The following is a 23,606-nucleotide window of genomic DNA, read 5'->3' as shown; positions in this document are numbered from 1 at the left end:
ACCTCATCTTCGCCAGCAAAGACGCTGTGCAAAGGTGGATTGTGTGTTAGGGTGGTCATGGTGTTGATATAGGCCTCCTCTTGTTCACCCTTCCTACTCGCTTCAGCTGAATCATGTATATATATTGCATACTGATTTCAATATAAATTAAAATATTAAAATTCTATGTCATATTTAAAATAACAAGTGTCTTCTTTAATTCCTTATAATGTGCCTTAAAAAAATATTATGTCAGTTGTAATTGTCTATGCCTACTTGCCGCGGTCGCCATTTTATTTGTATCGCCATTTCGTTTATTCAGTGAGATGGAGAATTGAGATTTTAAAAGTGAGATAGAAATAACATAATGAAAGCAATGTTTTCAGCCTAATAAGTTGATGTTTGATAGTAATAATAATTGTGGTAAGAAAATGTGCTACGCTTTGTATTATTTTCGTGTCTTGTGCATTGTCCTATACTCGTTCTGCCTGTCGTTCATCGAAGACTCGCAACGAAATTTCCAATGGCGTCCATAGTTTACTTCAAGCGCGTCTATAGATAGTCCGTCATCCTTTTCTTACATTATATATCGACACTATTCACGGAGACACTGCTTTCATCGCCCGAATGATCTTTTCAGTAGAGTCGAATGATAAGAAATATCCCCCGTTACCTTCGCACTATATGTTTTGGGTGTTTCTCTTTCGTGTGCACAATTAGCCGCGCTTTTAAAAATTTCTAGTCAAATTTTCATTTAGGAAAGGGGCTAGTGTAACAAAAGCAATATTTATTTTTAGGTTTGTAGATAAGTTGATCGGAAGTGTTTTATTAAAAGCATGAATTGAAACCGCTCTGTGATGTTATAAAACTTCAAAATGTTCACTACAAACGCGGTTCAAGCCGGTTCGGTGCCGACCCTTCAATACCAAGAGCACCCTCAGAAGTCCCAAGGGAAAAACATCGAAAATGCACAACAGAAGACTCAACAATCTCAACCACAGCAGGTACCTATTTACTAACAAAGAATGTCTGCTTAACAAGATCTTCCTACAACTTTGTTTGGGTTGAATTTCTTATCTTATTGCACCCCTTTCTGTTTTAAATTCAGAAGGATTTTAGTGAGTCTTATGTATTATGTTTATTTATCAGGGAATGAAACACAGATGTTTAAATGTATATGCTTCCTAATAATAACATCCAAGCTTTTCTTTTTCTGTACACAATATTATAAATCTTTTTAGTTATTCATTCTGTAAAGGTGCTCATAATTTATTATTAAACAAATATACATAAAATCCTTTCATTAAATAATAGTTTTGAGATCTATTTTTTTTAAAAGAGTTTTTAGGCATTTATTGGTTGACATGAAGTGTTTAATTTAGAAAAATATTTCTTAACTTACAGGAGTTCCCAACATTTTGTTATACAACAAATGTGAATATGATTGGGAAAATAGGAACAGGGACGACTGGAGGTACTGGTGGAGTTAACATAGCCCAATTAACCACGAGCGATGACAAAACATGTTATATAGCACAGCCTTTCTCATACAACTATGCTTTGGTCAACCAAATGCAATTAGCGCCAAATGGAATTCAGAACACTATATCAAATATTAGTTTTAAATGTGATGTATGTGGCTTAATGTTTGGCCACCTCACTCTATTAAATGCTCACAAAAGGATACATACTCAGGACGCCGGTAATTTAAATATTATTTCTTAGTTTTATTTACACACAGGGTTTTGAAATAATAGAGCAGTGGTACCATATGTTGGTTCTCAGTGAAGTATTATTGTCACTATCCCTAGACTATTAAATTTAAAAAATGAACTTGTCTGCCTGACTCCTATAAAAGAGGAATTTGATACAAACACAAGCCAGCCCTAAAAAAATAAGGAATATATTAAAGAAAGGGGAATCAGAAATAACACCCTCTACACTGCTCCAGTTTGGGTTGGCAGGTATTAATGATTATGAGATCCAGAGATGAGGATTAGACAGCTGACTGGTGCAGTGGGCAACAACCCTGCTCATTGAGTCCTAGGCTGTGGGTTTGATGCCCACAACTGAAAAATGTTTGTGTGATGAACATGATTGTTTTTCAGTGTCTGGGTGTATATCTATATATTATAAGTATTTATGTATATTATATTCATAAAAATATTCTACAGCCACCTTGGTACCCATAATACAAGCTACGCAGGGCTAGATGGCAATGTGTGTATTGTCCTAGTATATTTGTTATTATTATTATTTAACGTTTGTCTGAACATGCTCTTTGAGGCACGGCAAGTTGGGAGCTTTTATATACAATAAAAGCCCCCAACTCTGTTCTGTACTGAGAATTGCTTTGAAAAATACTATACATACATACCTTGTAATTTTTCAGTGCAACACTGAGAATCCAACCTATTGTACTATAGTCAGTAAAGTTTACAACTATAGTAAGTAGGTACTTTAAAAAAGATTTTGCTGATACTTCATCAGTACATTTCCTCTAGAAGTAAGTTATTGATATAATATGTATCTGCAGGAAGCAAGCAATCTCTGTGCCAAACTTCAGCAAGATAGTTTGCCACCCAAATTGTAATAAATGGACAGTTTCACTTTAGCAATTGGATTTAGTTAATCCAATTGCCAAAATCTGTGCCATAAGGTCAGACTATTGTTGAACAGTGAATATTAATTACAACTCGTTATTCTACTATGTTGATTATTGTTAACTTGAATTGCCAATTGAAACCCACAAACTTCCAAAAATATTAATTATTTTTTATAAATTATTATTGGTGTACATTTTAAATAACAATATGCTTATAAAATTAATACTAGGTCTGGTAAATTCAGATACTGATAAACACTGAGGTTCTTGCTAAGAGGTGTAAAACCCCTAGGAAAGCAACAGGAACAAAACACAGGAACTGCTGAAAAATTAAATTGAGAAATGTCTACTAAAGACCTGTGTCCAGCAGTAAACGTCCATCAATGGATACGCTGATGAGATTGATGAGATTGATGAGATTTTGGTATTCTGTATGTTTGCTCCTAAAGAAATAAGAGCACCACACTTCCACTTCATTTGACACTAATAAATATAATGCTGTTCAATAACTTTAAAGTATAGAAACTCAACTCTGTTTAGTAATTGAAAATATTATAATATTGTTACAGATAACAACATAACAGTTGTGGCCACAGGAGTAGGTTCATCCAATGAAGTGACCATGCCGCCACATATCCAAATTCTCGCCACAGACCCCAATGAACAACAGCAACACCATGTGCAGATTCAAGACAGTAAGTTTTTTTTTTTTTATTACATCCACAACAAAAAAATGTGTGTGTACTTATGTACACACGTTAGAAGTTATACTTCTTTGGAGTAGCAAGATAAAATTTTACTTTCACTTTATTCTAACATTTGTTGAAATAACCTCACTAACAAAAGAAGGCATTTAATACATTGAAAGTTTTATTATATCGCATTATCTAGTTATCTCATTATTGTACAACCAAGTTTAACTCACATTCAAATTTGAAATTTTGGAATGAGCCTGCAGACTTTGACAATTGAAAGTGTAGGTACACTGTCAAAACCTGTTTTTGAAAACTGATACAGCTAGCTTCAGTGCGTCGGTTTTCATGTCGGTGTGCGCGCGCAACGTAAAAGTTACTCTCGACTTTTTTTCCTAACGCGCCAAAAGAAGTATAACTTCAAAAACGTAAATTATGCATTAGTTATAATGTGATCATTATAATTAATGCATAATTTCCAAGAACCTGATCTGATGGTATTCCTTTGGTAACCCAATAATTTCATCTAACCTTAGATGAAATTATTTTTAAAAGCTGACATCAAAACATACCAAAGCATCCTTTATTGCTATAGGCCATATCTAAGACTCAAAAGTACTATGTGTATCATGGCAGTGACAATCAAAATGGCTCATAGTGCAATTATTATAGTGATCATTATTGTATTATTTAAACATTTAACTTGGTTACATTACAGTAAGCAAGTTAAAAGCAGTCAATGCACCCTTACAATATTTACTACCTTTTTTTCTCAATTGTTAATTTATTTTGTTGCAAATAAGTTATGCTGCCTATCAATCTTTTTCTAGCTAAGCCAGTAATTATTGACAAGTCACAGTCAAAATGCATCACATGTGGTGGACCGTTAGCCAATAATCCAAAAAGAAAAGGACCAAAACTTATAAGATGTGAAAACTGCATAGCACAGGATACTGTAGATCAGAGAGGTAAGCCATACCTATTCTCATTAAATTTGTATATTATTTTAATGTTTATCACATATCCATCTACAATATATTACTTGTTTGTCAGAAAACATTCTAAGTCTACAAAAATTCGTGACAGAGAAGGTGAAGCTTAGTTAGTTTTAAACAAACTCAATTCACCATTTTCTTTGCATGTTGTGTTAATTGAGTGCACCCAGCATAATTTCTTTTTATTTTAGAAGCTTCTACAAAAGCAATGCTTCTCTTTCAGATTCTATCTAAACACAGGTTTTACTCACAATAGCAGAACATAAATGGTACAAAAGAATGTGAAACCCACTTGGCTGTGTGAGCTCTCTCAAGCCATTGATGGTCGAGACTGTTCTGTTTATGCCCTAATAACTGTGGACATTTGTCTGTTTTTTTTGATAACATTATATGATGTATTTCATACACTGCACTAATGCAGTTAATTTAGTAATAAATTTAGGTTTTACTAATTTATAATAATGCAGTCTCTGGTTTAGTATCAATAAAAAAAATACTTTCAGAACTTTAGATCTTTATTTTTCTAACAGTGTATTTAACACAAATTTTTAATTCTAACTTATTCACAATAATGCAGACCAAGTGTTTTTAAATAAACTTAGATCGCCGTATGCAATACTTATAGTACTAGCAGTTTAGTGTGTAAATACTTTCAATACTTAGATCTTTATTTTTTTTTCTTACAGTGAATTCAACACAAATATTTGTGTCGGGAGAGAATAATGTAAAGTTTGAAGTAGGCGGGGTGAGTGGTGTGCAAACCCAGAATGACCCACTTACCTCTGCACCACCCGCCCAACAGCCTCAGCAACAGAAAACAAGTATACAATTTTTTCAATACACTTTTTTAATAGCTAATAGCTCTAATATTACCAATGTGTAAAACATTGGATTATCCAATCTGCCTTCAAAAATTGTGCCAGTAAAAGTATTGATATGATAGTAGTGATACTCGAGCAAAATTGGGAAATAATTATAGCCTTGAAACAGACATCAATATGGGAAAGTGAAAAATCCTATATTAGGGTTTGAATGGAGGAAACACTCCCACTTTTTAAATTTATTTTCTAGAATTTTAAGTCATCTTTATCATTTTAGGCCTCTTCTCGCAAAGGAGAGACGGTTTTAGAGTATACACCCACTCCGCTGCTATTATGCGGGTTGGTGGGTTTTAACGACTATTTTGACCAGTTAAGTCCCAGGAGATTTTTGACGACCTCCCGTGCAGTGATGAGCGCGTAGTTTAAAGTAGGAGGTTCCTGATGCGATTCCCTACAATTTACGCTCATATTAATCTTACTACTGTTATTAATGCGAAAGTTTGGATGTGTGTTTGTAACTCAATCATGTCTGAAAGACTGGACTGATTTGGATGAAAATTAGCACAGATATAGTGATTAGTACTTTGAAAGCAGAATTGTTATCCGGGAAAAACTGACGGTTCCCGCGGAATTTGGTAAGAAGCCAGAAATGTATGCAGAAGAAGTAGCGGGCAACTAAACAAAACTTTTAATAAGTTTTAATTACTTTCAGTACAAGCGGGTCATCATCCTGTGAAAAAAAGAAACTTAGCGTCCGTTACAAAGTGTCAAAACTGTAACGGATCGGGCATAGTTTTCATAGGCGGAAATAAAAACAAGAATAGCACTTCAAATTCTGAGAAACCTTTCCACTGTAACATATGCGGGGGATCGTTTTCGCGCTACTCGTCCTTGTGGTCCCATAAGAAACTACACTCTGGTGAAAAGAACTTTAAGTGTGGTGTGTGTGGTATCGCGTTTGCGAAGGCTGTTTACCTGAAAAATCATTCGCGGATACACACTGGAGAAAAGCCTTACAGGTAAGAGTCACCTCTTATACTATTTATTGCGTAGTATCTATTAACATAGTAACCCCCTTAAGGGTAGAAGTACACGGTAGTAAGATGATGTCGAAAACCATATTCTTAAACTTAAAACAAAAGCTAAGAGGGTTCCAAACGCGTCCTGGTCTAAGAAAAACCCACAACAAACTTAGCCAGGGTTTTTTTTATTGTAATTGCCATCTCACCATGTCATTTAAAATTATTAGAAGAGCAACCTGGTTAGAGCAATAAATAATTCACACCCAAGCTTTTTTTATCAATTATGTTGTCCTTTATACTATAATTTGACTTTTCTACAATCTTACGTTTAATATAATCTTTAAACTTTTTAAGAGACATCTCCAACATGTCAATATCATCATCATATCAGACCACTACAGAGTACGGGTCTCCCACGATGTGGAGGGGTTAAGTATTGAGGCGGTAGTCCACCACACTGGCCCAGTGCGGCTAGCACCATTGAAGCTAGTGATATTTTAATTGCTTAAAATGCGCGTAACTTAGAAAAGTTAGAGGTACGTGCTGGAATTCGAACTCGGCCCCACGAAAGCGTAGTCGAAGTTCTACCTACTGGGCTATCAGCGCTTAAATATCGTAGAAAGTATTTATAATAATAGATGTCATCTTGAAGACAGGATAGTTCTAAAGAACTATATTTGTTTTAGTCAGTAGATATACACTTTGATTTTGAGATAATTGTAGCCAAATCTCATAACTTAATAATTATTGTATGGTGGGTAAAGCAACAAACGAAACGTTCACGAAAAAACTTAATCCTTTAATTTAATATACATGAATAGAAATTAAAATCGAATATTTAATTGAATTGTTGAACAGTACAGTACCTACTGCTTATTTTTGAACGATTTATCACTAAGCTAAGATTAGGATTAGGTGTTATAGGAATACTGGGTTTATAACCAAAATAATAATAAATAAATAAATATACTACGACAATACACACATCGCCACCTAGCCCCAAAGTGAGCGTAGCTTGTGTTATGGGTACTAAGATGACTGCTCAATATTTTAATTAATAATATACATAAATACTTATAATACAATATATGAACACCCAGACACTGAAAAACATTCATGTTCATCACACAAACATTTTTCCAATTGTGGGAATCGAACCCACGGCACCCAGAAAACAGGGTTCGCTACCCTCTGCGCCAATCGGCCCAATACACTTTTATTGTACACCTCACCAAGAAAATTCGCATAATACAATAATTATAATTCAGTGTTAACACGTTGGCTGCTGAAAACACAACATTTGTGTTTTAAAACTACGTAACGCGCTACGTAACGCATCCTTGTAGGTACATTTATTTTAACACGCTAGGCGTGTTAAAATAAATGTACCTACAAGGATGCGGCCGAACACGCTGGGCGTGTTTTTTCGGCGTTCTGCGAGTGCGGCAAACACAAACGCTGTGTTGTTTAAATATACTGTTAGAGCGGCCTTTACGCAACAAGTGTGTTATACGTTACCGCAAGTACGTTTTATTAAATATTAGTTAAACGTTAACGCAATCACGTTTTATTATATATTAGACAATATACCTACTTAAAATTCGTTGTTTTGTGAGTTATCTAATCATTATACATGAGTGTTTTTCTTAATAAGTCCCATGCCATCGAGAGAATCGACCATCACACGTATAACTAACAAGTTCATATTAAAAACATGTTTTCGACCAAATATTTGCAACAATAGTATAATACCATCGATCATTAAATAATACCCACCTAGATAATAGCATTGTTTTAAAATATTTTATAGGGACGCGAAGTAGATATTGATATCGATATAGGATCGTCGTCCTATATTTTAGCATACTCTACAATGTTTTTCTGCAATAAAGGTATCCGCAACATAAGTTTGACGTCAATTTGTATATTTTTTAATATTTGTACGCCTGAGTTCGCCTGCACTATTTTCATTGGTATCGGTATCGTCAAAAATTTATTTTATAAATATCGGTTTGCATTCCATTATACCGACAGAATTACAAAACGATGCATCCGCATCCTTATTTTTTCTTATCGTCTTAAATAAACGTTATCGGTGCGGCCAGCGGTACCAATAAACTACTCAGGAATGAGTTACTATTGTTTCGAATTTAAAAGTAAATTTAACAATGGTTCTGTATATTTACTGGAAGGATTATTATATTTAAAATGCATATTATTTTAAAATTTGCTTCTTTGTCGGCAATCCGCATTCGTATGTAAGTAGGTATTTAATACTGTTTTTTACTTATTTATTTATCATGATTCGTAAATGACATTCACAAGTTACACACAGGTTAACGTTGCCGCGATTTTGAATATAGTAAAATAGTGTACCTACCAGATGTAAAGCCACTATATTTAAAGCTCTTTAGAAAATGATTATTTTTGAAAAAAAGAAAATCTGTATTGACTACATTAAAGTTTTATTCTATTTTATCCAACAAAAAAATACAAATTGCTATTCAAATGCGACAAGTGTTGGGTTTTCATGTTGTTCAATAAATAAATGAGAAAATACGAGTGATGTAATAACACACCTGTTGCGTAAAGGCCGCATAGCTGTCGCGATAAGTTTAAACGCGTGTGGGGCCGCAAGCTCGTAGCGCCTGTTTCGAATACGCTTCACCAGTGCTGAAAACACGCCTAGCGTGTAATCCTGCCGCACTCGTGTACCGTATTTGTTAATGTTAGGCAGCAGTCAACGTGTTAAGGTATAAAGTACAATTATAACAAAGCGTTAAAGGCAGAATGTACAATTATAGAGGACTAAATCTTTAAGCAATCGCTTTACGTAGGCTCGATCGCAATTACAGTGAAAAAAGGATCATTAATGATTTATTGTTGTAAACAGATGTCAAACTTGCGGTATGCAGTTCTCTCAGTCGCCACATCTGAAGAATCACGAACGGACACACTCTGGCGAGAAACCTTATGTCTGTGAGGTAAGTCGAAACAAATAATGAAATAATCAATTAGAACATAAGTGTTCTTATCTGTGGATTGTAAAGCGAGCCACAACCAGTGGCGTGCATAGAGGGTATGTAGATGATATAAAATCAGAGGGTAGGCGAGGGTTTTGTTATTTGGAGATCGTTTTTAATCATCGTCATCGGCTTTTAAATCACTTCAAAATAAAGTGAAGCGTCTCAATTCGGTTGTATTTTCGTTTATATTTTGTATGTTCTACGTCTTTTGTGGTGGAGTGGTGAGCGCTTGGTCTCGTTAGCGCAGGTCCCGGGTTCGAACACCGGGCTGACTTGGTGTAGAATAAGAAAAAATAGGTTGAGTAAAAAAGTAATAGGCCCGTTTTGACATTTGTCATCGCGACGTAACTAGTTATGGAACCATAAGACTCTGTACTCGATACTCACGATAAATCAATTCAAGTTTGTATCAGTACTTGATTGATATGATTATGTATTGAAAAGTGTTCGTTCGTTCAAAGTATTCCTTTAACTTCACAACCAATTCGCGTTACTGGCTGTTGATTATACGTCCACTTTTCAACATGTTGAAACAGAGTTTGTACTATATAACAACAAACACAAAAATCGAGTCAAATAACTATGTTTAAATCAATGTCCAAAATAGAAGAGCCAAAGTTAACGTAATAGTAAACAATATATATCAAACTTAAACGAGCGCACAGTCAACTTTACAAGATGGGGAACGAAAAACTGCGCAGTGCGCGCGGGACGCTTCAGTCATGTGCCGCTTGCTCAGATACATCAACTCAGACTTATTATTTAGAACCCAGTGTCGTCAATTCAAAATTTTATTTGCGGGTTTGAGAACGAAGCTCATTCTATGCAGTCAAGATTACTACACAATATTTAATTTCGATATTCAGTAAAAAAACTGGTTACATTATTAGAATAAAAAAAAAAAGACAGAACGTAACTGTTTTCGAAACATTTCGCAACAATTATAAATTGCATGCTACTAAAAAGTAAGCGCAAAAAGAATATTCGCCATATATTCTTTCATATTATTTAACGTCCCAAAAAACGATAAAATAAAAATCAATTACATACAGTGTAATGTAATTGATTTTTATTTTATCGTTTCTTTCAGTTTTGTTCCAAGTTACATTCTGTGGTCTTGCACAAATGTCAAAACAGGTCTATTAAATTTTTAAAACGCACACGACATACATGTTCCAAGAACACTAGGCAAACTGGAAGAAAATGTCACATGGCATTAGGTTCGCCTTTTGTTGAATAGTGTACAATAAAGAATTTAAACGAACAAACAATTCTTTATAAGTACACTTTTGTGTTACCTCCTCACTTATATTTTAGTATTGTTAGCATAATTTTAACATGCAATACTCTAGATTTGTGGTTTATAAATTTGACGTGAGTTCGACTCGCCAAATTCGGTTATAAAAAAGGGGGAATGGACAACTGAAGATAAAAATAAAGTTCCTTGAAAAGGATAAATTTGCTTGCTATGTTTTAAAGTTACAGATTTTTCATTTTAATTTGAACCACGCTACAGATTTTAATTTGTTTAACCGCAATTAGTACGATACGTCCAATATTATTTTTTATTTCGATATTTAGTTCTAATTGACGGCCGATTGGAGCAGTGGGCAGTGACCCTGCTTTATAAGTCCGAGGCTGTGGATTCGATTGCCACAACAGGAAAATGTTATATATGTAAATTATAAAAAAATATGTATATTATTCATAAATAGGCATCAGATATCTGAGTACCCATAACACAAGCTACTCTTACTTTGGCGGTAGATGGCGACGTATGTATTGTCCTAATATATGATTTATTTATTTATTTATTTAATATTAATCGTAGCCGAAACTCCGCCTCACCTAGGAATGTGATACTGAAGGTGAGGCATCCGCTCCAATACTGCTGCGGAAATGCTCTACTCTAAATAGAACAATACGAAATGCTGACTTCGTAATATTTTTTTTATTCCACTACAAGTTCGACTGCCGGTTGGGACAGTGGGCAGCGACCCTACTTTCTGAGCCCAAGGCCGTGGGTTCGATTCCCACTGCTCGAGAATGTTTGTGGGATGAGCATGAATGTTTTTCAGTGTCTGTGTGTTTATCTGTATATTATAAGTATTTATGCGAATTATGTTCATAAAAAAATATTAATCAGCTATCTTAGTACCCATCACACAAGCTACGCTTACTTTGGGTTAGATGGCGATTTGTATATTTAGTTATCCCTTGACTGCAATTTCACGTGATAGTAAGTGATGAAGCAGTCTAAGATGGTAACGGGCTAACCTAGTAGGGGTACGGCAGTTTTATTAAACCCATACCCCCAATCTGTTTCTGCGCGACATCGTACCGGAACGCTAAATAGCTTAGCGGCACGACTTTGTCGGTAGGGTGGTTACTAGCCACAGCCGTAACCACCATAACCACATAAGTATTTATGTATATTATTCATAAAAATATTCATCAGCTATCTTAGTACCCATAACACAAGCTACGCTTACTCTGGGGCTAGATGGCTATGTGTGTATTGTCGTAGTATATTTATTTATTAATTAAATTATGAACTGTTCAACGCAGGTGTGTGACAAAGGCTTCGCGAGACACGCAACTCTATGGAATCATCGCCGGATCCATACGGGCGAGAAACCTTACAAGTGTGTATATTTTGCTTTTACTATCTTTTTTAAAGAGTTAAGTATGTATATATATGTACGAAGAAGCGGTGGCAATTTAATTATCACCTGCTTTAAACGATGAAGGAAAACATCGTGAGGAAACCTGCATGCCTGAGAGTTCTCGATAATTTTCTCAACAGCGTGTGAAGTCTACCAATACTAGTAGTAGAAGGCTTGGTGATGGTTTGAAACGATGATGACTAGCGGTTGGCACGGTCGCTACGGAGAGGTTCTGGGTTCGATTCCCGGGCCAAGTGGTATATGCCATGGTTTATTTAATAACATCTTCTCATTGCTCTCTAGTTGAGCCGAAAAATGCCTATAGATATTATAGGTATTTACTTATTAGCTTTTCAAGGAAATAAACCAATGAAAAATACGGCAGTACATATACAATAAGTAAAGGGAAACAAACAGTACTACACACTTACTACAGTACAGTACTTTGCATGTCTACATTGTTTACTGTTTCATTAATGTTTATTTTCCTATATGTATGTTATACGTGTAATAAAGAGTTTCTTCTTTTTCTTCTACTATATGTAATGCTATTATCACAACTATCCGCTTAGCTCGGTAGACATCATTATATCGAGGACAAGAGACGTGTTTTATTTTTTCGTTTACAGTAAAATAAAATGTAATCCCTTGACTGCAATATCCCGGTGGTAAATGATGATTCTGTCTAAGACGGTATATTACCATGATAGGATTAGATCTCGGTCGATTTTTCTAGTCCCGGGCTTTCGGGATTATCTTAAGTTTAATAATCTCGGGATCCCGGGATAGTATTGGTAATGACTTTGCATTACCAATACTATCCCAAGTAAAACATATAAATTTTTTAAAGGTTACAAAAATACAGTAAAACATATCAATTTTTTATTTGTATTTTAGTGTTATGAGGCATGGGATTCATTAAATTTGATCCCGAAAATCTCGGGACTATAATATGACCGGGATCTCGCGATCTCGGCATCGAAATCCGGATCAAATCCTTTAATTACCATACCCGTAGTCAATTTCTACGAGGCATCGTAACGGAACGCTAAATCATATAGGGCGGTAACTAGTCACGGCCGTATCTTCTCACCAGACCAGACCAGAGAAAATTCAGAAATTGTAAATTTCCAAATTGGCCTGCCTGGAATCGAACCCGGAATGTCTAGCTTAAAATCACAGCGCTCACCGCTACTTCAGGTAGGTTGTCAAAATGGCAAAAGATCAACCGCTTTCCATATGTTTCATCCAAAAGATGCTCGCCCAAAATTTAGGTTATATTAAAGTTTACAATTAATTTTGTCGTAGATGTGAGACATGCGGTTCAGCGTTCAGTCAGGCCGCACATCTGAAGAACCACGCCAAAGTGCATTCCGGTGAGAAGCCGTTTAAATGCGACATCTGCACTGCTGCTTTCGCAGACAGATTCGCACTCAAGCGGCATAGAGGCATACACGATAAGTATGGTGAGTCAAAAGTATTATAATCTGTACTTAGATATCGGGCGATAAAAACCTCGCACAAATGAAACGAAGTACAAAAATGCAATACAAACACCATTATGTATTTTTCTGGACCCAATTGCTTTGTACATTTGGTTTTAATTCAAAATAGAAGGCACTTTGGGTGAGTACATGTATTTTTTTCTAAACTGTCTTATAAAAAGAGTGAAAAAAAGAAGGGTCTGTCATAATAATAAAAGACGTACAAAATAGACTAGAGAACGTAATAATCATTATGCAGAATCTCTGTTTATTGCGTTGCAATTTAATTGCTTATGTGTTATTGATATGGACCATATATAAGGACTAAAACACACGTAAAAAGATTTCGGTCGTGTCGTGATTTTAAGGCGATGCCTTAGTACGTTATACAATTCTTCCTTCAAGGTTGGTATCAGATAAACTAATATGCATTAATTATGTATTAATATGCATTAGGTAATAGGCATGAAATTATTGCATTCAGTATGTTCAAATATTTATTGTAATTAATGAATAACTATAACATAAGTCCAAATGTCAACGCCATAGATTAAAATAAATAAGTCATACAGGCATGATAATAAAAGGATGCACTTGCAATGCATATTATTGAATTAACAATTGTGTATTTTAGAGTCGACAAAAAATATCGAGGAAGCTCCAGTGTTTGAGCCAAACTTGTGTAGTGAGCGTATTTTGAAAGATCTGTGCGGTATTGCTTATAAAGAAATTATAAATGACTTTTAATTGTATATCAGTTAGTTTCGAAAAGTAACGGCGGTTTAATAATATTTGATGGTTGTTATTTTTGTCATCCTGATTAATTTTGTTCAACACAATAATTCAATATATTTCTTAAAACAGGTCAAACTACACCCATGATGGTTGCATCAAGAATACAACTACCAGAACCAGATGAACTCGAGCAACAGCAGAATAGTGACCAACAAAATTCTCAGTCAGAAGTTGAACTCAGAAGTCAGACTGCGCTATGAGTTTAATATTAATAACTCTTACTTTAACTTGGGCTTGGTCAGAAGAAGCGATTTAGCTGATGACTAAATTGTAAAATCAATTCAATTATTTCAAGAAGGCGTAATAATGTCACTTTTGTAACTGAACTGTTTGTAGTGGCTACCACCAGTCTTATAAGCAGATTCTACAGGGAAGTAGCTGGCAAAAAACTTTAATTTTGCGAGATATTTAAGTGTCCCGCTATATAACTTCCAGTTACCTTGTCATTAACAAAATCACCAAGTATACACTAACCTTTACCTGTAATAAATGAGTTTTAACATTGTTTATACTTTTAGGCATTGATAGGTCCAAAATTACGCTAGGTATCATGTTATAGAAACATACTCTTGACTCCACAAAGGACTTCTAAACCATTACACGATATGGAGATGCCACCAAAAACTATATTATTTTAGATTTCTTGTGAAACTATTCACTAGTTTCATATTTAATTGAATTTATCTTGTAGAGGTTTGCATGATCTAAGTTTAACAACTGATTCATCTGAATTCGGAAATCGCATCTTCTGTTCACGCTCTTATTATTTATTTATACCCCACCCTGTGTAAAGTTTAAAAGTCACATAATTTATCAGCTAACTGTAAATATTGTATAATTTATACATCTAGGTGTAATTAGTGAACGGGCATCTTAATCAAGTTAATTAATTACCCATATATTATTATTATTTGAAATAACTGCAATATTCTTTGAAGTTCCATACTAATGTCTACAGTATTAGATATTTAATCCTTTTTTTATTACAACTACAAAACTAAATAAATATGTAATCAGTATCTATTCTTCATTGGTACTGTTAGAAAAAAAAAAACTTATTATCTCTGCTCTGACATAGACTCAGAATAATTTAAGTATGTAAATTTAAGATCAAAATCACATATTGATTGAAAAACAATTGATGACACTGCCATTAATATATAATAGGTATGAGAAATGTATACAATGAATTGAGCGATTTATTTTTGTATCTTTAGTATGTAGAATGATTGTTATATTTTTAACAGCTTGTATGTAGCAGTTCACTACTTGAGCACATGTAATATAATAATAATAGGATTTATTATTGGCTGTGGATTTAGCAAAATATACTTATGCTCATACAGAATGATCGTATGAAATTTGAAAACCGCATTCTAACATTTTACATACATGTAAATAATAAGGCTTAATTGGGTAGAATAGAATTTAAGTATTTTAGATGACTCAGATGAGTTACTGATATTTGTAGAGGATGAGATGAACTTAACTAATTACTGAGAAATAGTTTGTAATGTAGTTAAATTACTTTTATAAGTTTAAATAATTCCTAAGTACATCTCATCCAAAGAGCAAAGCTGGTGCATCAAAATGATGCTTTGTGTTAAGGTAGAAATAATTTTTTAAATCATAATGGTAATGATCCATAAATATAGTAAAAGAAAATTGAAAGAAGCATTCATTTGTTTTATTTGTTTCATGATACATCTGCTGTCAATTATTGTGAACATTACCATATTTACAACAACATTTTATTTTCTATATTCCACCAGTGGAAGGAAGAAGGAATTCTCATTCCTTGTACCACTGAGTCTGGATGATGCTCTACTTAATTTCCCCAGACCCGATTGTCTATAACGCCTTATTATAACAGGCCGCGTGAAGGCTAACAGAAGCAGAAGAAGAGTACCGACCCGTTGGATCGAGAGCATTTGTAAATGCAACCGTGCGAATATACAAGGCTCAAGATCGTCTGACTGGCGAATCTTAATAAGTACAGATGGCATAGATGGTCACAGCCCTCAGTCAGGTTACGACGAAGAAGAGAAGAAAATAGTATTTTGAGGAAGATAATATTCGTACCCAATAGGCTGTGAAACTACTGGACCTATTTTAACCAAATTTACCAATATAAAGCTAAATCACAAAGTAACGTTTGCTAACTGTTTTGTTTTAAATTTGAGATTGTTAAGAAAATTGCAATAATATAACATAAATAGCTAAATTTAGCTTGCAAATTAAAATAAGAGAAATATTCATGATACCTACATAAAAATAAGTACATTAGAAAAATTATTTTACAAGGCATAAAGAAGTAAGGTATAAGCATAGACAATATAACATGAGGTACAATACAATATTTATGCAACAACGCAGGGAAAAGCTAGTTTAGTATAATGTAAGAGATTTATCTAGAGGGAAATTAAATGGAGCATCATCCACTCAGTTCTACAACAAGGAAAGACAATTCCTTCTAGTGCCACTGGTGGAATGAGTTGGTGGCACGAGGAAGCAAAAATTAAATAGCTAGTAGTTATGTTATGATTTGTAAGAACAAAAAATATATCAGGATAATCAAACTGACACAAATAGACGAATAGAATGGACTGGGGGCTTACCATCACCAAGGTCAGTATTATTTTATTTCATTCCCATTTTGTACAATGATGACAAATACTCAATGATAGCATCCAATAGAAACAACCCTTAGTTTACATAAAATGTCTAGTTTTTTAAATTCTTTAAGTTACCTGTAAATGAGCTAGGTGTTTGAAATTATTTAGTAAATTAAATATTCAGATAAGTAATGAATACTATATTCATTGTTTCCAGTTAAAGTAAGTAATAAGTGATATACTTATTAGGCTGTTTGTTGTATAGTTGTTAACTTCATAAAACACAACTATACATAACCAACATGAGCCTTTACCTCCCCTAGAAAATAGGGTGTTTTTAATTTGATTGGTAAAAGTGTAAAAAAACAACAATGAGATTAAATAATTAGTTTATTTCATTAGACACATAATTTAATGGAATTCTAAGCTTATTCATATACCCAGTTTTCTGCAGCTGGGGTCCATCCAACAACTTCCTTTTCAGTGAACCAGAGAGCAATTTCTTTGTTAGCAGATTCAACACTGTCTGAGCCATGGATGATGTTGCGACCAACTTGAATGCAAAGATCACCACGGATTGTGCCAGGTAGAGAGTCTGCTGGATTTGTAGCACCGAGCATTTGGCGACCAGTCTTCACAACGTTGAGTCCTTCCCATACCATTGGCACGACGGGTCCTGAACTCATGTACTTAACTAGACCCGGGAAGAATGGTCGCGACGACAAATCGCTGTAGTGATTTTTAAGGAGTTCTTCAGACGGCCACACAAATTTCAGAGCTACAAGCTTGAAGCCTTTTTTCTCAAACCTCTGAAGAATCTCCCCGACGAGTCCACGTTGAACGCCATCGGGCTTAACCATGATGAAGGTTCTTTCACGTTGTTCAGCCATTATGAGAGATTTTGAATTCAATTTATGAAGAGGTTATACACGAAGCACAGTGGCAGCGGGCAGCGTGAAAAGAACTTCTTTTTACAAAAACCGGCTGTCAATTGAATGCAGATTGAAATGTCAAGGCCAGGAAATGACGAATGCACTCTATGACTCTATGGTTTAACATTCAAAATAAAAGTATTGGAGCCAGAAGTATCAATCAATGGCTGGCACTATCACGATGCATTTAACATTTAGGATCCTTTACTTGCGCGGGTTGAGTTTAACAAGGTACCTATGCTGGGGTAAGAACGGATTGGGGTAGTAGCGAATAATTCTTATAACATCCAAACCATTTTTTTTATTTTTTAATACGGGCTATAGGCCTGGAGCCTCGACGAAATAGGCATATTGACTAATTTTGAAATCTTTCCCTATGATTTCCGAAAGTATTTATCCAAAAAATATCTTATTTTGCAAGAATTAAAGGTTTTGTTGATACGTACAAATTGCGAATCATATAATTTGCATAATGGTAAGTATACTATTACTAAATAATGAATCACAGACATCTTTTTTTATATTCGTTTTAATAAGTATAAAATGTAATCGTGATCACAAAGTAGACGCAAATGAATGAATGAATGAAAACACTTTTATTGAAAAAAGAAAAAATTTACAGAGATACAAATACAACAGCACAATAAGGTAGAACGTACAATTTGGCGGCCTTATCGCTAAATAGCGATCAAAAATAGTAAATCTTATATTTGCGTCTATTTCGAGATTATGAAGATTAATAGCGATCTCTTCAAATATCGATCACAATTAATATTTTAATAACAATTTACTTCTACGTAATATTATATTACCTACATTGTCCTAAATTCGTTTCTATGTTGCTCTGTAATTGAAGGTCAAATCGACAAAAACTATTTGCAGGTATTTATACTTATAGACGTAAGCTCTCCTCCCTCACATACGAAATCCTCAGTGAAGCCTACTAGCCTACTACACTATAGGGAGGGCTCTAGATTAATTACTTATTAAATATTTAATAATATGTATCCAAGTGTTTTAACATTTGGGTATCTCCTAAAATAGCTTATCGTCTGCATAAGGTACAGAAGTTATTTTTTTGGGATTGCTATGTATTGCTAAGGTAATTTTGGACTTACCAATGCATAGGTTTAAACAATTGGTAAGAACACATTTAACAAATCGTGGTTACTATACGATTGATGACATTAACGACAGCTTCCAAGTAGCCAGATAAAAAACTTCTAAAGATTGTAAACTGTAAAATAATGTTGAAAAAGCGCAATCTGCGGTGCCTTTCGAATCTGTGGTAGATAGCCCTGAACTGTAATCACGCCTAGGATTACTTGCAGCGATTCAGCTTTTGACGGACTTCGATTGTCTAGACCTAGAGGGTAGCTATTCACTCTTGATTTAAGTTACTGGCGTTAGTAGTTTGAGCTGGCCGGTATAACGATAGCTGGAAGTAGTGGATATTTCAGATCTTTGCGGTGCGTATAACGAGAAAACAAAAACTAACTAGAATCTACTGGGCACTACGGAACTAGATCAAATCGTTTTGAACACAACAAATAGCACACATTTGATATTCCTATTTATAAAGGTTGTAGGTAATTAAAGATAGGAAGGAAGAAAGAAACTTATTTATTTTATATATTTCTGCAAATACATTCACATAAGTGATCATTGACTAATCCACTTGCTTGCATAAATGCATAACAAATTCTAGATCCAATATACTTAAAGCCTCTCTTTTTTAAGGCCTTAGAAAGTCCTTTAGATATTTCGGTCTCTGTTGGTATTTCACTATTCGAAATCCAGCTATTCTCGATGGGATTATAATCTACAAAACTCCATACGAATTTTGAAAAATCCTCACCATTCTCCATCATTTTAATGTAACATTTTGCATTATTTACAATTGATTCGATTTTGCCTCTATGCCTTACAATTTGCGAATCACCTACAAGTCTATTGATATCATCAACGTTAAATTCAGCAATTTTGTATGGATCAAAATTATGAAAAAGTTTTCGATAGTTTTCTCTCTTTTTAAGAATTGTTATCCACGATAATCCTGCCTGTTGACCTTCAAGACAAAGAATCTCAAATAGAAGGATGTTGTCATATTGAGGCTGTCCCCATTCGCAGTCATGGTAGGTTATATAGAGATGATCCTTGGTTAACCATCCACATCTGATTTTTTCACTTTCCATTTTATGATCAGATTGTTCCAAGCTGACTAATAATTATCATTTAAATATAACCTCATTTTTTTGGTCTGAATTTTTTCCATTTAAGACTTAAGATTTATAAAAATAGATCGATAGATAGATAATTTGTTGTTAACAGCATAGGCAAAATATTTAAAGTAGGTTCTTATTTATTTTCAACAATAACATAAACAGCACGTGGAATATCAGTTCAGCCAAATAGATTATAAAAACACAAACAAATTAGTTTTAATTGTTGCCTGGTGCAAATGACAGGTACCTAGGTAACAATTATTGTTTAATAAAGCCATAAATGAAAGCACTGGAATTCGAATGTAGCTTTAGTCAACAATGCACTGCAACCAGTAGTTTTGACAAGTAGTTTACTCTATGGTTGCGACTTCATTCAATGATTCAATCACCATTCACTGGCCACCCAGCCTGTACCTGTGACTAACTTACCGGTTTCTTTATTCCGATTTTCGATCTTTCGAATATATAAGTTAATGTATCGATGGTATCTTAAATATATTTGAAATCCGGACACTTCTAACATTGCTAATTGTACACACAAATCAAACTAAATTAAATTGATTGTTCGTTTAAAATAGGCCTATCCTTAGAAAGTCTTTAATGCACATAGAGGAAGAAAAGAAGGTTAACAATTAACAAAACAAACGGCAATACTTAAGTTGTAGTATCATTTTCACTACTACCTAGAGAAAAGGGTAGGTCAATTTAAGACTTTTATGCAGCAGAATTGGTCGTAAAATATAACTTTCTTTTTTTCAAAAGATATATTTTATGTAGGTGCAATAGAAAAAAATAAGAAATAGACAACAAACAATTGTAAAAATGACCTACATGGGCGAAAGCGATTTTGAAAACTAAGAATTGTTTTGCGTACCCTATGCCTATATTTTATCCAGTGCTTATTAAAACGAGTGAACGTTAAAATATATTCCAAGATTTTTTTTTTTAACATTACACTACACTACTTGGACATTAATTAGGTACTTTTATAATAAAATTAAAGTTAAGTCAAAATATATTCCTTTACAAAAAAAAACCATCAGATCGCAAATAAACCAGCAATTTAGTTTTTGGCGAAAAATGATCATAGAATTTAGTAAATTTATATTATTAGTCATACAAACTGGGAGTATTCAAATTCAAGTAACCAGTGCAAATTAACCACCGTGGCCCACCATAAATTTTCGTGAGCTTAGACTGATAATTACATCTATGAGGTTTTATATATCTTCGAGTTCCTTTTCCAAATATAAAATTTTTCATCAGGCTTATACTGTCATCTCCAAGTGTTCCATCAGAGAGTTGCTGAAGGAGCGATGCGTATTCCGGTTTTGATAGCTCGTTAGATATGCGGTCCATCTGAAATAACGATATTTTATTGTGTACAAGGTATGATTATTTTAAATTATATAATTAATCTACGCCTTGGTAGAACAATCATGTCAAAGAGATTATTATTCTGTTAGTTATGTATTAACAAGTTATTATAGTCAGTAGATTTACTACCATTGCAGCAGTATTCAAGGAAAGACATCAATGCATCGAATAAAAAGTCTGCCGAGCTACTTACAAGAACTCTTAATTGACCATCTGTTAATGGTGTTGTTATTGGTCCCAATAACAAAATACTACTATTTTTGTCAAGAGTTTCTGGATCCACGAGTATCAAGTTATCATTACTTCTGCTTTTTATTTCGTCATTTACAATCAGAAACATAAATTCATTGTTATTTTGGATATTTGATGCTTTTAAATCTGTTAAATAAGATTTTTCTTTCGGAACATTTGAAAAAATGTTACCAGATATTTGAAGATGGTTTGCTAGCGATTGTCTATCACTTTTGCAACACAGAGTTTTTAATTGAGATACAAGTATATCGAATAATAGTTCTTTTTTCTCTTCAGTCAAGTCTTTTTGTTCTGGGCGATAATTTAAAAGATCTTGAAGTTTCTTCCAAGCGAGAAAATTTACTTCGTTTCGCTGTTCCTTAGGAATTATTTGCTTATTATTTAACTTATAATAAGCTCGCTGATTATTCTCAATTTCTGGAGTGACACCAAATCTTTTATTGTAATAATTATCAACTTCAACTTGAAAATCTCTTCCCATAACAGAGTTTTTGCGATCTTTGTTAGAATTTCCACCAAGTGCTATTTTAACGATATCATCTAAGTCATATGATATCTTTTTCGGTTGATCGTTAAGCAATTTGACAAGTTCATTGTCAGATAACTTCGATAATAGATAAGTAACATCGTTATCTATAATAAAACAAATATTCATTGAATATAATCACGATAGTTTAAGTACTAATTAATATATACAGCATCATGAATGTATTTTCATATTGCACAAACCTATTTACGAAACTGCGAATTGTATCGGGAATGAGCTAATTTTGAATATATATTTATCATCATAGAATTAATACCAAATCAATTACTTTTCATCAATATGAAACCTGCGCAGACGCAGGCTCTTAAGGTGCACACGGATTGCTAATATAAAAATGTACGGTGCTAGAATTTCAGACACTTGCGTTTGTAACCAAGTGTTAATGTTTGCAGTTGCACAATTAGATTATATATAATTTTATATATTTTATACATACCAACATTCTTTATTACTGTAGATTTTGGTAATTCATTTTCGTTTGGTAAATATCCTTTTGAATAAATAAAATCTGTAATTTCATTCTCGGGGCCACTTTTATCCCCAAAATAAAAAGATTTTTGCATTGAGGTCGGTTTTACGGCTGGAATCTAAAATTATATATAAACAACTGATATTTTCCTTGAAATTATAAAACTAATTATTTTTTCAATTTCAAATATACAGGATTGTTAACATACGGAAAACAAAGTTACAAGCTTAACAATGGTGTACATATTTTCTTACACAGCTTTCCGATTAATGAAATCGATCAAATGCTCCTAAATGGATTTATACGGCCCAAAATGTATCTCATAAAAAACACCAAAAACCATAATGAGTAAGTGCTCGTAAAATTGTTTTAACGATCGCGATAAGATTTCCCATTAAACATTTATGCGAGCGTATTGTTGTCCTACTAAAAAATATTATTAACTCAATGACTATGCCTTGTGACTAATTCTTCTAACTAAGAATCATTATTCTTTAATAACGGGCAGAGCCAATAAGCATTTAATTAAAATATGACATTACCAAAATATGCTACTAATACATATTCTATACAAATGCTGTGTCTGAGGTATAAACTAAATAAATATCGAGCAATCCAAATTATACCAATTTATTACCGTACTCGCTGTTGCCTGCGACTTCGTCCGCGTTTGTTTTTGTTTTTTAAAGCATATTTTTAAGTTGTATATTCTTGTAAAAAAAAGGATCTAGGTTTTAAAAAGAACTTGTTCAACTAAAAATAGCTCTTTTGTTTTGATCCTTAAATGTTTTAAACTTGCAATTAATTCTGCAATAAAATATGGCCGATTGAAATTAATCAAAAGATGATTTACTGCTATATAAATACCCTTGATGATAAAGCTAGCTACTGAATACTGCGATACTTCTGTTAACCACTTTGGTTCCTACAGGCGCGGAGCGCGGCGGTTTAATAAAACAAGAGAATACAAAAGCTGTTATTGCAACTTAACTATGATAGGTTTAACTGTGTCCTTATAGACAATTTTTTGTAGGTAATTTAGGATTCTTTAATTATTATATTTCATAATTATTATGTATCATCAACTGGACAATATTTGTTTGA

The 23,606-nt window shown here is 33.7% G+C and overlaps 4 protein-coding genes across 4 annotated transcripts; 1 reads left to right on the top strand and 3 right to left on the bottom strand.

The window, feature by feature from the left end:
• Positions 1 to 267: 267 nt before the first annotated feature.
• Positions 268 to 15,762, top strand: LOC120637590 (zinc finger protein 429). The gene is made up of 11 exons (XM_039909432.1): positions 268 to 402; positions 777 to 983; positions 1,384 to 1,681; positions 3,154 to 3,279; positions 4,107 to 4,244; positions 4,958 to 5,092; positions 5,805 to 6,111; positions 9,008 to 9,098; positions 11,709 to 11,785; positions 13,115 to 13,272; positions 14,155 to 15,762. Exons 2-11 carry the CDS (start codon positions 855 to 857, stop codon positions 14,283 to 14,285), a joined length of 1,590 nt encoding a protein of 529 aa, XP_039765366.1. The 5' UTR covers positions 268 to 402; positions 777 to 854; the 3' UTR covers positions 14,286 to 15,762.
• A 1,310-nt stretch (positions 15,763 to 17,072) lies between these two features.
• LOC120623431 (nucleoside diphosphate kinase) lies at positions 17,073 to 17,699 on the bottom strand. Its single transcript, XM_039889458.1, has one exon. The coding sequence runs from the start codon at positions 17,588 to 17,590 to the stop codon at positions 17,129 to 17,131; it is 462 nt and encodes a 153-aa protein (XP_039745392.1). The 5' UTR covers positions 17,591 to 17,699; the 3' UTR covers positions 17,073 to 17,128.
• Positions 17,700 to 19,239: 1,540 nt separating this feature from the next.
• LOC120623424 (DNA-3-methyladenine glycosylase 1-like) lies at positions 19,240 to 20,211 on the bottom strand. The gene has a single exon (XM_039889450.1). The coding sequence runs from the start codon at positions 19,825 to 19,827 to the stop codon at positions 19,261 to 19,263; it is 567 nt and encodes a 188-aa protein (XP_039745384.1). The 5' UTR covers positions 19,828 to 20,211; the 3' UTR covers positions 19,240 to 19,260.
• Positions 20,212 to 20,860: 649 nt separating this feature from the next.
• LOC120623423 lies at positions 20,861 to 22,823 on the bottom strand. Its single transcript, XM_039889448.1, has 4 exons — positions 22,711 to 22,823; positions 22,470 to 22,620; positions 21,428 to 22,119; positions 20,861 to 21,216 (listed from the first exon to the last, which is right to left on the bottom strand). Exons 1-4 carry the CDS (start codon positions 22,744 to 22,746, stop codon positions 20,968 to 20,970), a joined length of 1,128 nt encoding a protein of 375 aa, XP_039745382.1. The 5' UTR covers positions 22,747 to 22,823; the 3' UTR covers positions 20,861 to 20,967.
• Positions 22,824 to 23,606: the final 783 nt, after the last annotated feature.

Source organism: Pararge aegeria, chromosome 4, assembly GCF_905163445.1.
Source record: "Pararge aegeria chromosome 4, ilParAegt1.1, whole genome shotgun sequence".
NCBI classification, from domain to species: domain Eukaryota; kingdom Metazoa; phylum Arthropoda; class Insecta; order Lepidoptera; family Nymphalidae; genus Pararge; species Pararge aegeria.
Note: the sequence above shows the minus strand (reverse complement) of the source record. Positions and strands in the feature narration are given on the sequence as shown.